Source organism: Coregonus lavaretus (assembly GCF_964263955.1).
Source record: "Coregonus lavaretus genome assembly, chromosome: 2".
In the NCBI taxonomy this organism is placed as follows: Eukaryota; Metazoa; Chordata; class Actinopteri; order Salmoniformes; family Salmonidae; genus Coregonus; species Coregonus lavaretus.
This window is the reverse complement of record NC_139989.1, coordinates 14,027,185-14,041,105: the sequence shown is the minus strand read 5'-3', so window position 1 is coordinate 14,041,105 and position 13,921 is coordinate 14,027,185. Positions and strand designations below refer to the sequence as shown.

The 13,921-nt window shown below is 41.3% G+C and overlaps 2 protein-coding genes across 2 annotated transcripts; both read left to right on the top strand.

Annotated features, from left to right (window-relative positions):
- The first annotated feature begins 870 nt into the window (after positions 1 to 870).
- Positions 871 to 2,749, top strand: rps20 (ribosomal protein S20). Its single transcript, XM_084171869.1, has 4 exons — positions 871 to 966; positions 1,793 to 1,892; positions 2,093 to 2,166; positions 2,528 to 2,749. The coding sequence occupies exons 1-4, from the start codon at positions 964 to 966 to the stop codon at positions 2,708 to 2,710; spliced, it is 360 nt and encodes a 119-aa protein (XP_084027995.1). The 5' UTR covers positions 871 to 963; the 3' UTR covers positions 2,711 to 2,749.
- A 1,677-nt stretch (positions 2,750 to 4,426) lies between these two features.
- LOC311103937 (kinesin-like protein KIF20A) lies at positions 4,427 to 11,590 on the top strand. Its single transcript, XM_084145568.1, has 18 exons — positions 4,427 to 4,636; positions 4,829 to 4,936; positions 5,138 to 5,257; positions 5,408 to 5,546; positions 6,288 to 6,472; positions 6,604 to 6,700; positions 6,810 to 6,992; positions 7,132 to 7,243; positions 7,334 to 7,396; positions 8,261 to 8,407; positions 8,714 to 8,879; positions 9,236 to 9,412; positions 9,571 to 9,710; positions 9,997 to 10,162; positions 10,409 to 10,553; positions 10,747 to 10,856; positions 10,975 to 11,094; positions 11,175 to 11,590. The coding sequence occupies exons 1-18, from the start codon at positions 4,505 to 4,507 to the stop codon at positions 11,427 to 11,429; spliced, it is 2,565 nt and encodes an 854-aa protein (XP_084001694.1). The 5' UTR covers positions 4,427 to 4,504; the 3' UTR covers positions 11,430 to 11,590.
- Positions 11,591 to 13,921: the final 2,331 nt, after the last annotated feature.

Sequence of the window (13,921 nt, the reverse complement as noted above, 5' to 3'; positions counted from 1 at the left end):
TTTTCATTAAACATCCTTGATTTGTACTGGAATGGTGTTTCTAGTATTGCAACTGAATTAGTGGGATGACTTCTACAGTATCAACAGAAAAACAGCTTAACCTGTGTTGCTCATGTTGAAATGATTTGTTTGGTAATTGTGTGTTTAGGCTTACACTTACAAATTAAAACTTAAGTTGACTGATCTATGGTCTAACCTACAACAATGTATACAACGGGTGTGTCATGTCTCAGAAGAAAATGAAACAAATTTTATTTTCATAAGGGGGGAAAAAATATAATCATAGCTGCAAATGTGCCTGGTTTAGGCTATGAAATGGCTGATCTTCAGCTAGATGTAGGTGGTTTAAACAGCAGCACATAAAAAGAAATAACAGGCCTACATAGCAGGCAAAAATCACATATCAGACAAGGCAGAAAAGTTGATGTTGGCCACAGCACCATACTCCACACAACAGAGACAATACAGGCTTATTCAGGTGGAAGGTGGAAAGTTAGGTCCCTTGGAAGAACTGATTTTATTTGACCCCCAAAAAATACACACAGTACATTTTTAAAACTTTACAGGGATAACACAAAGTCAATGATTTATTTCCATTGTGGTCCAGTGCAATACATTACATAGAAACATACATTACATTACTCAATAGAAAACATGGATAATAAAGTCTCTATTATATTTTATTCTATTCAAGTGTTCAAAGTAGGGAGTACAGGAGGATAGGTGCCCTTTCAAATAATTCGAACGGGGCCTTTAGGGGTGATTTGGTTCAGATACGCCTCCTTGGTGTTCAGGCTATTCTATTGGCACAAAGGTCACGTGGTGCCATGATGTAGTGTGTATATAAACGGAAGCAGGCCTCTCTTATGCCCTTTCGCGAAGAACTGATAGTGAGGACAGGTTCCTGACTCACCGCTGTTCGCTTGGAACTTACGAATAAGTCGGTCAGGAATATAAAGAAAAATGGTAAATTTATTTTTCTTGAACTATACGCAAAAATCATCATATAACTAGCTCACAATGCGGAGACTGTAGATGGACGAACAGTCCGGTAGCGTTGGTCGCTCTGAATCCGGGCAGTTGCACGTGTAGTAGCTAGCGAAGATGGCTAGGTAGCGATTCATTTTGGGGGATGGCTTTCTGCCAATTAATGGGTGTAATCAGATCATGTTGAAGTAGTTCTGAGTTGTCTTGATGTGAGGAGGTATAGTTGGGTAGCTTCTAAATGAGACAAGGAACTGAAGTATGACCCAATCTGCCTGATTTTTGGCTTTGCCTAGTTGGCTAACGAACTAACGTTAGCTTGTTAGCCAACAGGACATTTCCCTCCCTTTTCAGTATTGCTTCCCCCATATGCTAAATAACTTTTTTTGACATGAAGGCTTTGCTAACGGACTTTGAATCCTTAAGTGTAGATTGTTTATACATCTTGTCACCAAACCATGGCATTGTACATTTTAATATTTCAGTTAGCACTAGTTAGGTAGTTAACTATTGATTCTCTTTACATTTAAAGTGGCCATTGAAACAGTAGGATGTATCCCAGATGGTGCAGTTACTGAAATAATCATTCATCCCTCACTTTATTTCTGGAGCTTGGATTTAGAACCGTCAGAATTGGCTACCTTGCATGCATACATTCATTGCTTCAACACTTATGGCTGAGGATACAAACGTGCTATGACAAATTCTGATTCATAATACGCTATTCTGAGCAGGACTACACATTGAAGCACACATTCAACTTAGTTGCCCTCTTTTTACATGCATCATTCTTTCCTTGCACCTGTAGGCGTTCAAGGACACCGGTAAAGCCCCTGTTGAGTCGGAGGTTGCCATCCATCGCATCCGTATCACACTCACCAGCCGCAACGTCAAGTCTCTGGAAAAGGGTAAGCTCATTTTAAATACTATATTAACTTTGTCAACATCTTTGGCTATGAGGATAAACACTTGATATGACATAGCTTAAGCTATGACAAATTCTGATTCATAATACGCTATTCTGAGCAATGTGGGCCCATTGATAGCACGTTGACGCGCACAATGTCGCCCTCTTTTGACATGCAGCCATTTTACTTTGTGTCCTTAGTATGCGCAGACCTTATCCGTGGAGCTAAGGAGAAGAACCTCAAGGTGAAGGGACCCGTCCGTATGCCCACCAAGGTATGTACAATGGACTAGACTTTTCCGCATCCTTGACAGCCTGGGACTCCCATCTGTGGTCTACCCCGGGTCTCTATAGAGGTGATGCCAAATCAATGACCCTTCGCTTTCTGCCCGTTCCCCCAGTGGCGGCTCGGATTGAATAGGGGACGACATGACAATTTGTTAAGAAAACAAAACGGTCACTAGGACTAAACTGGAATGAGGGGAAATGGTAGTTTGTTTTCCACCAGATGGCATTAAGCTCCAGGGAAAGGTGTTAAGAAGTTGTGCTGGTGTTAACTTAGTCAAAATATTTAATGACTCTTCCTCTCACCATTTGATGGGTGGCATCCTGTTTTATTTTCTAATCTCATTTCAGACTCTGCGCATCACCACCAGGAAGACCCCCTGTGGAGAGGGTTCCAAGACCTGGGATCGTTTCCAGATGCGGATCCACAAGCGTCTGATCGACCTGCACAGTCCCTCTGAGATTGTCAAGCAGATCACCTCCATCAGCATTGAGCCTGGTGTAGAGGTTGAGGTCACCATCGCTGACGCATAAGCTGTTTTGTACCCCATGCAATAAAACCTGGAAACAGAATTGCGTGGATGTCTTGGCTTATTATTCAATGTCGAGGGATTTTAAATGTTGCAGTGGTTACTTGTACTACTCATGAGGAGATGGATGCTTTTATTGGAAAATGGAGTGTTATTCTATGGAATTGGCACAATCAATGTAGGACTATTTCATCAACAATGGCTTTTCTCCTAACTTGACTGAGCCTGGTCCTCATAACATAAGTGGGGTTGCAGTACAGGATGTTTAGTCATTGGTGGATTTACATTTTAATAAGAGTAACACTTGATGGTTATGATGTGAACTCAAATTTGTTGATAATGGGAAACCAGTAAGCCCTCCAATGCTACCACTGAGGAAAGGGGAAGCCTTATTGGGTTGGTTATCATAGTCTTTGATGGCAGCCCCCTTTTCATACCTGTAATAGACCTTGTTGCAAAATGTTTAGAACTAAGTTGAACTGACCATTCTGTGGCGTTTGCTTCCTCTCGCATCCTCCCTCACCTAAAACAAAGAAATGCAATTCATTCTGCGTACATCTCAATAGTTAAGCGGTCTAGTCGATATGAAAATGGAATACCAACAGATTCTTTCCTGTCAATTTCTTATATCTAACCAGAACGTTTCATTAATTTTGAATTGGCTTATTTAACCCGGGTGCCACCTACTGGCTGGATTAAGTCTCACATGTTAGAGACTTAATGCATTCCTTGTAAATCAATATAGTGCCTATGAAATGGACTTCAAGCCCCTACCCTAGACACGTGAAGATGTCTGAAAGGCGTGAATACAATATGGCTGACATTCTACATAGCCTATCAGAGGGTAAGGTGGAACTATTACCATACTAACTCTATAACGGAGTTCGACAACTGATGTATCTGGTTTTCAGGGATACAGCTAATTCAATCTAGCTTCCTTTTCTGCTGATAACCGGGTGTGGGAACTCCGCTCAGTCGTTTACTTTTACACCAACTACATTAGGTTAGCTTAAGCCAGGACAATCCTTTAAAGGCAAGTGCAGTCAAAATCCTATTTTTCCTGTGTTGTGTATCATATTGTACAACATCGGATTAAACGAACACTGTAAAAGTGTGAAAAATACAATCTAGACAACCTTCTAATCAGCTGGTTTGAATGGGCGGGAATTTCGGCTTGCCTGGTGACATCACCAATTGGTGAATTGACCAATAACAAAGAGTTCCAAACCTCTGCAAATAACAGTTTTCAGTTTTCCCCTCAGACCACTCACAGACAGTCCTAGCAAAATTCTTGGTTGAGAATTTTTTGTTACTAAAGAAGCTATTTTTGTCTATTTTAATGGACAACTATTACAGTAAAGTACTTAATTGTTACAAAAAAATTATTTGATATTTATATTTAAAAAACCATCTACATCCCTAGGTAGTAGGTAGGGCCTAGGGGCCAATTAGAGGTTGTGCAAACCTTCTGAAAAGTGATTGGTTAACCCAGGATTCCACCTGTTCTCAATTAAGTAGTGATTTTAACTTGAAGTTGTTTGGTCCTCAGTAGAGTATTTTGGCTTACTGATATTGGAAACGCTGACTGCATGTTATCTTGTGTTGAGGTTCATAAACAATACTTTTAGTTTTATCAATTTTTTTGTTGGAGTGTATTTTTCCTGACTCGTAAACCATCAATCTATTTCATTCAGTACTATGGCTTCCTCCGGTCGTAAGTAAACGTGAAATCCTAATACAGCAAAATTATTGGTTCTCACATACATTTGAGTCCCTAACGTCTGTTTCTTGCTTAGACATGACAACGATCATTGATTTGACCCATGATGGCACAGTACTTGATGCAATGGAGTCTACGTGCAATGATCTCCATGCGTGTAATCCCCATCGAGACGTGCTCTCAGAACTCTCCTCTATTGCTTCCATGCAGGTACTCCCTATGTTAAATGTTACAATGGCCTATTGATTGACAGTTTGAGTAATGAATAGTATAGTTGTCCCAAATGGTACCCTATTCCCTGTATAGTGCACTACTTTTGACCACTACAGAGAGAATAGGGTTCCATTTAGGATGCAACCCATGATTGTATTGACTCATAATGGATCTTTGTCTCCTGGCCAGAGTGAGGTGTTGGACACTGCAGAGCGGCAGCAGAAACACCAGCAGTTGAGGGTCTACCTAAGGGTGAGGCCCTTTTCCAAGGATGAGATCTCCAACAATGAGGACCAGGTATATATGTGGCCATTTTTAAATGCCAATCCTAATCTAAACAGTCATATTTCAGTGTATACGGTCAGGTTTCAAATGTACCATATACGTAATTGTCTTGACCCCAGGTCTACAAACTATTTGAAGGTGCCATTTCCTAATGTCCTATAAACTATCTTTCCTGATCCACACCTCTCCCACGTTCTCCTCGTCTCTCTGCAGGGTTGTGTGGTTCTTGAGAATGCCAGCACGGTAATGCTACATGCGCCCAAAGGCTCTGCTACCATGAAAAGCAGTGAGAAGGGCATTGGCCAGGCGACGCATCAATTCTCATTCTCTCAGGTTTGGCTAACATGTAATGTGATTTAATGCCTTGTTTGTTTAGGAAGGATTGGGCAGTTCCTGATCCTGACTGTATGTCGCTCTGGATAAGAGTGCCTCTTAAATGACTCAAATGTAATGTTATTGGTGTCATGTTTTAATTTCACTCAGATCTTTGGGCCTGAGACGAAGCAGGCAGATCTCTTCGACGGCACCATCAAAAGCCAAGTAAACGATTATCTGGAGGGGAAGAATGCTCTGGTCTTCAGCTATGGTGTGACCAATGCAGGCAAGACCCACACAATTCAAGGTAAGTCCACTAGTAAGTAACCTCCCTGCTCATAGTAATCTTCCTGCTTATCAAAGCTAATTATTCCTCCCAACTTCTGTTTGGATAGGATTAGCTGTGTTGGGGTTGTTTGTGTTAGGTTCTTGCATTTTGTGTATTGGAGGACAAGTAAGAGCGAGAGAACCTCACACTTGAAAAACATAGGATTTTTGCCCCATATCCTGTGTACTTCTCTATCCTTCTGAGTTGACCTGTTGAAACCAATGATGTTAATGCTATGTGTTGGCCAATTAGAGGCTTTGAAGCCACCCGACACAATACTGGTGGTACTCAGAAGAAGCAGTTCTCCATAGGAATTAATGGAATTCTACAGTATTTCAATAAGAGAAAATTGCGTCTATTTGACTTTCTTTGTAGTGGGGACCATAGCATTGGTACTCCCCCAAAAAAGTTCAGGAATGTTTTTATTTTGTGTTCAGTTCACATATGATTTCAAAATATGCATTAAGGTGTCTGTAATAGAACATACTTGTCAAATGACTGTAAACATTAATACATTAATTTATATAGCTTCCTAAATATTTTTTACAATGGAGGAGTACCACAATGGCTGTGCAGTAGCTTCAATACAGCGCCCCCTCTCAGTCATCCAGGGTTTATACACATCGGTTGAAATCTATGCACCTGGCTGTGACTGATAGTAGTCAATGAAGGACTGGTCGCAAGGGACAGACAATCTTCTGTTTTTTTGGTATGTTGCAGGATCCCAGAAAGACCCTGGTATTCTCCCCCAGGCGTTGGATGTCATCTTCAGACGCATCAAAGGGAGACAGTATGAGAACATGGATCTGAAGCCGTACCTCAGTAGCGACGCTCAGTACCTAGGGCCTGACCAGGTCAAACAGGAAAGAAACACCAAAGCATCTGTATTTGCTCTACTCAAAGAGGTGAACATGGACGCATAATATGGAGTAGCCTAATTAGTTGATGGGTCATGTAAAGAAGATGTCATCTTACTGTCTGTTTGTTTTACCCTAATCTCTTAACCCCCTTATCTTCATTATTCACCCCCACATAGGAAAATGAACCCCCACGAGTCAGTGGAGTTTCATCCTACTCGTCCTCTACGGGAAGCCTCTCCTTCTCAGTCTCCTATGATAACACTGATAACACAGGTACATCACATCTGTAAGCCCATCTCTGTTGAAGTCAGACATCTGTATTCTGGAATGGCTAATGATAAAAATGCCTAAACTGGATCCTATGTGGTTCTCTGCATCCTAGTTGAGTTTGTGGATGCGTCGTCTGGTGAGCGGGACCGGAGCCTGTTCGCCCTGTGGGTGTCGTTCTACGAGATCTACAACGAGAGTGTGTATGACCTGCTGCAGGCGTCGCCTACCTTCAAGACAAAGAGACGCACAGCCCTCCGTGTGTGTGAGGACAGTGCGGGCAACTCATATGTCAGAGGTGTGTGTAGGCAGTGGGATGTCATGCCCATTAAAACGAAGTACCCACAAGTTCCCTTCAGTTTTATTCAATGGTTGCTTTGATGCAGACCATAGCTCATGTAGTCCTGAAATGGATGGTAATATTTTTCCCCTTTCAGATCTAAAGTGGATCAATGTTCACAACTTAGAGGAGGCATGCAAAATTCTCAGAGTTGGAAATAAAAACCGAAGTGCTGCTTCCACTAAGATGAACCATTCATCAAGCAGAAGGCATGTTCACTCATGTTTATTTTATACTCTGTGGATTGCTGAGATGCATAAAATAATTGTAGTAATCTTTTAATTTTTCTCCTATCACAGCCACAGCATATTTACCATCAAATTACTGAGAATTGATGGAACTGCGGTTCAGAGTATGTCAGAGTGAGTATTGACTTTCATCCATATTGTACCTGGTGTTAGGTTCTAAACAGAGAAACTCAAATGGATGACTAGGAAAAGCTCAAACCAAGTTTATTCACCCACTGGGTCAAACAGCTGCAAAAACAAAGACATGTTTCCATAAGCACATATATTTATACCCTCCTACTAGGAGTCACCTCCTTGCACATCTAGATAGCCAACACATCTCTGTTGCTAGTCAGGACCTTAATTGGTTCCACACACTGGTGTAGTTATGGCCCCGCCTCCTATTAGAACCTTCGTGGGCATGTAAGCATGTGTGTAACAGGACTGTTCCTCACTTCATCTGACCTGACCTCGGGCCAAATTCCTTACTCATCCCTAATCCACAGCTGTCCTACCTTATCAGTGACTAAAAGCAGACTGTTGCCCTTTGCCTCCCGCCATAGGATCCACTGATTAACTTTCCATACACTTAGTCTTATCCACCCTCCATTGACCCCAACATATACATTCATTATACAAGTAATCAATAAGTTCTAATATGGTGACATGAATAAGTATATTTCAAGCTAGAATCAACACTGGCAAACAATGGTTGTCACCATAAGTGCTTTATACATAAAATCCAGCCAATGGTTCACTCATCTAACTGCAGTTAGCAGAAATCTAATCCTCCATTATCCTTAATTTGTCAGCTTCAGTGTTTGAGTAAATTCATAATGCAGTTTTAGGATGAACTACAATGCTGTGCTGCAACTTGTCAAGACTCCACGCTTTGTCCAAGTCTGAATAAGCTGCAAGACCATAGAGCCATGTGACACCAACCCATCCTTGTGAGATTTCATACTCCGAATGGGATTATTTTGTCTTTTTCCACCCCAGACTCTCTCTGTGTGACCTGGCTGGCTCGGAAAGATGCGGCAAAACTAAGACATTTGGGGAGAGGCTGAAGGAAGCAGGGAACATCAACAACTCTCTGCTCATCCTGGGGAAATGCATCGCTGCCCTGCGCAGCAACCAGAGTGATGGGTACAGAAGAAGTACCACTGCCATTGATTACCAGAATGACCGTATAAACACCACTGCCATTGATTACCAGAATGACCGTATAAACACCACTGCCATTGATTACCAGAATGACCGTATAAACACCACTGCTAAAAAACCACCTTGACAAATTTGATGAAATGTTGCACACAAACCTGATTTGTCAGGTAAATGTATTGTATCTACAAGACAAATAAAAATACATGTTTCCAAACCATGAATAAAACTGATTGGAAAGCTGATATTTGAGAAACTCACAGGTTGTCGTCCTTTCCTCTTCTCTATTAGGATGAAGAACGGCTATATTCCCTTCAGGGAGAGCAAACTGACCCGTCTCTTCCAGTCCATCTTCTGTGGGAAGGGCCGAGCCTCCATGATTGTGAACATCAATCAGTGTGCATCCACATATGACGAAACTCTCCACGTCATGAAGTTCTCTGCCATCGCCAAGCAGGTTGGTCTCTCTCGCCCACCATGTCAACATGCCCCTCCATCTAGGTTTAGAGTTGAGTCTATGATTTTCGCACTTGTCTCTATGGTTGAAAAATGTAGTGGTCAGTTGCAATGCCCTTCATCACCCTATAGGTGTCACGGTCAACAATTCCATTTGTCAAAATGTCTAGCAAAAGTGCACTTGTTCACTCGCCCTCATTGAGGATTAGTGTGAGAAATATGGTAGGGGGAGTAAACAAGTGTGACACCCTTCACTAAGAAGTACTATAAGTGTTTTCTAAATGGCACCCTATTCCCTATATAGTGCACTATTTTTGGCCAGAGCCCTATGGGTACTAATCTCCTTTGTTGTCCCAGGTGGTCCAACTGATCCCAACAAAGTCTCTAGAGTCTCTAACCCCGCGGCTGGTGGGGCGCGATGGGAAGCCTCTGCTGAAGAACGGGGTCATCGACGACCAGGCTCTAGAGCACTACCTGTCTGAAGAAGAGCTGCTGGATGAAGATGAAGCAGACATGTCCATTTTACCCCAGGAGGTATTTGCCATCCAAAGTCTAAAATATTTTGCCAGTGTTCTGCTATTTCTGATTTATTTTATAGGGACGGATGCAATTAAAATAGTGCAATTACATTTAATATGTTAATTTCCAGAATCACTGGTGTCTGACTACTTTGAACTACTCCCATTTTCTAGGATCTCCTGAATGTGATCGAGAATCTCAGGACCAAGCTCCTGGCTGAGCGACGGAAGAACTTGGTCCAGGAGATTGACATCCGCAAGGAGATGGGAGACGCTATGCTGCAGCAACTCATGGAGAGCGAGGAACTCAGGAAGTGAGTGTTCCCCGAGCTTCACATTGGGCACAATCACACCTTCCCCCTTTCCACTATGTTAGTGTTCTCATGCAAAATGGCTGCCATGCAACACCCATGTCAGTGCTACACATTGGTGGTGGATGGGGTGCATTGTTGCACTATAGTTTACAATTAATTTAAGATCTAATGAATACCATTCATGTAGTTTTCACTTCAATTATAATTCACTGTTTGTGCATTTGCCCACACCCATAAGCTGTCTTCCAAATGACATTATGAAAGGACAGTGTAAATGTTTCTCTAGTCGTCAGGTGGCTGAGCTGAAGGAGAGCTACCAGGAGAAGCTGGAGAACACATTTGAGATGTATAAGGATGCCCTAAAGGACCATGCCTACCAGCGGGCGCTGGAGCGCGTAGAGGATGATTACGTACCCCTTGATGAGTTCATCGCTGAGCAGGAGAAAGTAGAGGTATTAGACACTGACTTTAGGTGACTGACAAGGTCCTGCTACAACCACCTGCTCAAATGGTCAGATATTAATTCTGTCAATTTAGACCAATGTGTTCTGTTTCGTATCATTTAGGGCCAGATCTTCCAAGTGTTTGCACCCGTTTTATAATAAGTTTTATATGGTTTATTTCCTCTGGGAAGTAAAAAACTAGTACTAGGTGCAAAGGGTTGGTAAATCTGGCCCATGAACTCATAATCCCTTTAGGCACTAGAACAGAAGCTGTCTGAGATGGAACGGAAGCTGTCAGGTTCCACAGTGGGTTCATTTATGGTTCCAACCAAAGATAACTCGAGCCAGACAGAGAGCATCTCACCACCACCACCTGTGGCTATGGAGGAAGGGTTAACGGGTCAGTACACCATCTCCCTTGCCTCAGTATTGTAACTATTATTTCATTAACATAAACTGTCAATCTGATTGTGTAAAGTGAGCCTATATTCTATACCATAAACTTAAACTGCAAATCACTGTGCGCACAATAAGCCTATATCAATTTAAATGACAGGAAAGGCTGGATATTAATATCTACCTATTGATTTCAGAAGTCTCAGCAGGTGATGTCATCACAGCTGTTTCCAAAGATGCAGAGAGATGCAAACTCCTTTTGAAAGAAAAAAGTGCAGTGGAGAAACTCTGTGAGCAGAAACAAGCGGTAAGGAAACCTGAAGGCATAACTTATAGTCAGTGTTTTTATAAGGGAAAACGGTGTAATACATTTTGAAACCCAGGTGTTGGAACTCAAACCTGGCATGTCTCTTGCTTATTTCCAGCTGATTGTGTCTTTGGAAAAAAGGATAACAGTTCTGAATGATGCACTACGTGAGGCCGGAGACTGCTTCTTTGAAAAAACGGCAGAAATAGAGACTTTACATAAGAAGCTAGCTGACCAGGTAAAGACTATGAACCTGTGTGCATGTACAAATTAAGCCTAGTTTGTCAGTGGTCACTTAGGAAAACCTGATGTGCACAGCGTCATATCTCTGTTTCTCAGGCACAGGATCTGGAGAGTATAGGTAAGGGCAATCTGGAGAAGGACAAAGAACTGGCGGCGTTAAAAGAAGAGCTGGCCAAGCTATCCCAGAAGTCCCCTGTCCAGTCCAAGCCCAAGCGTGGTTTCATGGCCAACATTAGGCAATCTGTGACGTCGCCACGAACAAGCACCATTGCCAGGACACTGAGGAAATCTGTCAGGACCACACCCTTGCTGAAAAAGCCCTTCCACTAACTACAGTCTTCCCCACGTTTTAAATGTTTTAGGGCACTATACAATCTGTATCGCTGAAGCGTTACAGATTGCGTGATAGAAATATAAAGGTAATTTCCAATTGATCCGACATGAATGCGGTCTCTGCAACTCGGGAACATTTCCATCACACTAACGCTGAACTTCAGCGATGCGGATTGAAAAGCGCTCTTAGTTCTCTGTTTTTCTAACTCTTAAATAAAATGTATATTGAATATTTCTGATGCATTTCATTGGAAGACCATATCTGAAAGAATATGACCATTTATACGGCTTTCAAGTGTAGTTTTAATTTCTCATGGAATGCCTAACAATACTAAGTACATTTTGCAGCTCTTTTGCTATGTTTAAAGTTGGTTCGTCAAAGTGGAGAAAGCTGGACATCTCTTTGACATTCAGGTGTCATACAAATGGTATTTAGTCACAAGTTCTCTTCCTCCAGTACCTTTGCTCCAGGGCCTTGCACAGACCTTTTGGGGGGCATGTGCTCAAACTTAAAGGGCAAACTTTTTTTTTTTTACTGCAGTCATACTTGTTGAGCAATTACAAGGGGGAAAGCAGCACAATCTGAGTGAAGTATTATGCACAACTCGTAAGTCACCTTGTCCTAGAGACATGGTTATGAAAACGTCACGCCAGGGTAAGCCTACACGAAACAGCCCTTATTTTAAGTGTTTCTAAAACCACCCATGTTGAAACAATTTCCCTGTTTGATCACTAGGTTTTATGGGTATTATGACTCATACTGTGGTACTCTATTGAAGATTCTAATAAATACTGCAGCCTACCATTACTATATTCAACTCCATTTGTTGCCACTATCATGTATCCCAGTGGTTTTTGATCAGCGACCCACAGCCTACAACATTATTTATATTATTAAAGCCATAAATGGTGATGCATTTTCAAAACGCAAGATGGGCTACAGAACTGTCCTGCCTCCCTCCCCCCAGGTGCACGTTTTGGTGTAGCCACTCAAAGGCCTATATGAAAATGATCACTCAAATCGCCAGGTAGCCTATTCTGGCAAAGATTAGTTGGTAATAGATTTGACATGGATGATAAACGTAGACCTGTTTTTGCCAGGCAAATCTGGAGGAAAAAAAAAAAGTTATTTTAGGTCACTAATCTGGATCTTTGCACGATATTGCTGATGACTGGTCATTGGTCAACAATCAAGACTTGCAACTTTTTGGTCTGAAGCATAGTGCATACTGGCTGTCTTTAGGCAAATACATTTTGAAGGGAAATAAGCGGGCAGAATTGTTTTGTTATTCAATAAAAACAAACTTTAGAATGGGGGCATTTTGCCCCACTAGCAGGACAAAATGCCCCCCGGAGATTAGTGTGGTAAAATCCATTTTATACATTTTATTTAGGCATTTATGAGAAATTGATTCTTAAAAGCTGAAGTCTAGGTTTCTTATTTTAAATCAAAAGTGAAACCAAATGAAACTGCACATCTCACTAAATATCCTCACTGTTAGTTTTGCACTTTCTATCCAAATCATCTTAAAGTATCTCAAAATGTATTGTGTAACTAAATGAAGTTACTTATCGATAATTTGGACATGATTAGGAAAATGCTAATATAGGTGCCATTGACTTGCATTGGATTGCCCTGGGGGCATTTTGCCTGACTGGTTGGGGTGTGTTTTGCCCCAAACATACTCACTTTAAGTTTGACTATTTTATTAACTGATTAAAATGTTTCTCTCTAACCAAGTGGATTATTTAGGTTCTCCTAATGGTGTATATAAAACGTTTTTAGATCTAACTTCATTAGATTATAACTTTTCTAAATGACATATTAGATCAAAGTACCTCAATCATTTTGTTGGAGTGACAGTTGAGATTTTTTAATTTAGTTGAGCAAGACTAGTGGCATCCAGGGAAAGTGTAAAAATACAATAGGGGACAGTGGTTTCTGTGAGAATTACAGGAGGGGGACGTTTACCCCCAAGTTACCATATACAGTGCCTTCCGAAAGTATTCACACCCCTTGACTTGTTACACATCCTGAATTCAAAATTTATTAAATATTTTTTTTCACCCATCTACAACCAATACATCATAATGACAAAGTGAAAACATGTTTTTAGAAATTTTTGCAAATGTATTAAATGAAATACAGAAATGTCTCATTTACGCAAGTATTCACACCCCTGAGTTAATAGTTTGTAGAAGCACCTTTGATTCTTTCTAGTTAAGTCTCGCTAAGAGCATTCCTCGCCTGGATTGTGCAACATTTTCCCAGTATTATTTTCAAAATTCTTCAAACTCTGTCAAATTGGTTGTTCATTGTTAGACAACCATTGTCAGGTCTTGCCATAGATTTTCAAGTAGATTTAAGTCAAAACTGTAACTCAGCCACTCAGGATCGTTCTCTGTGTTCTTGGTAAGCAACTCCATTGTAGATTTGCCCATGTGTTTTAGGTTATTCTCCTGCTGAAAGGTAAATTCATCTCCCAGTG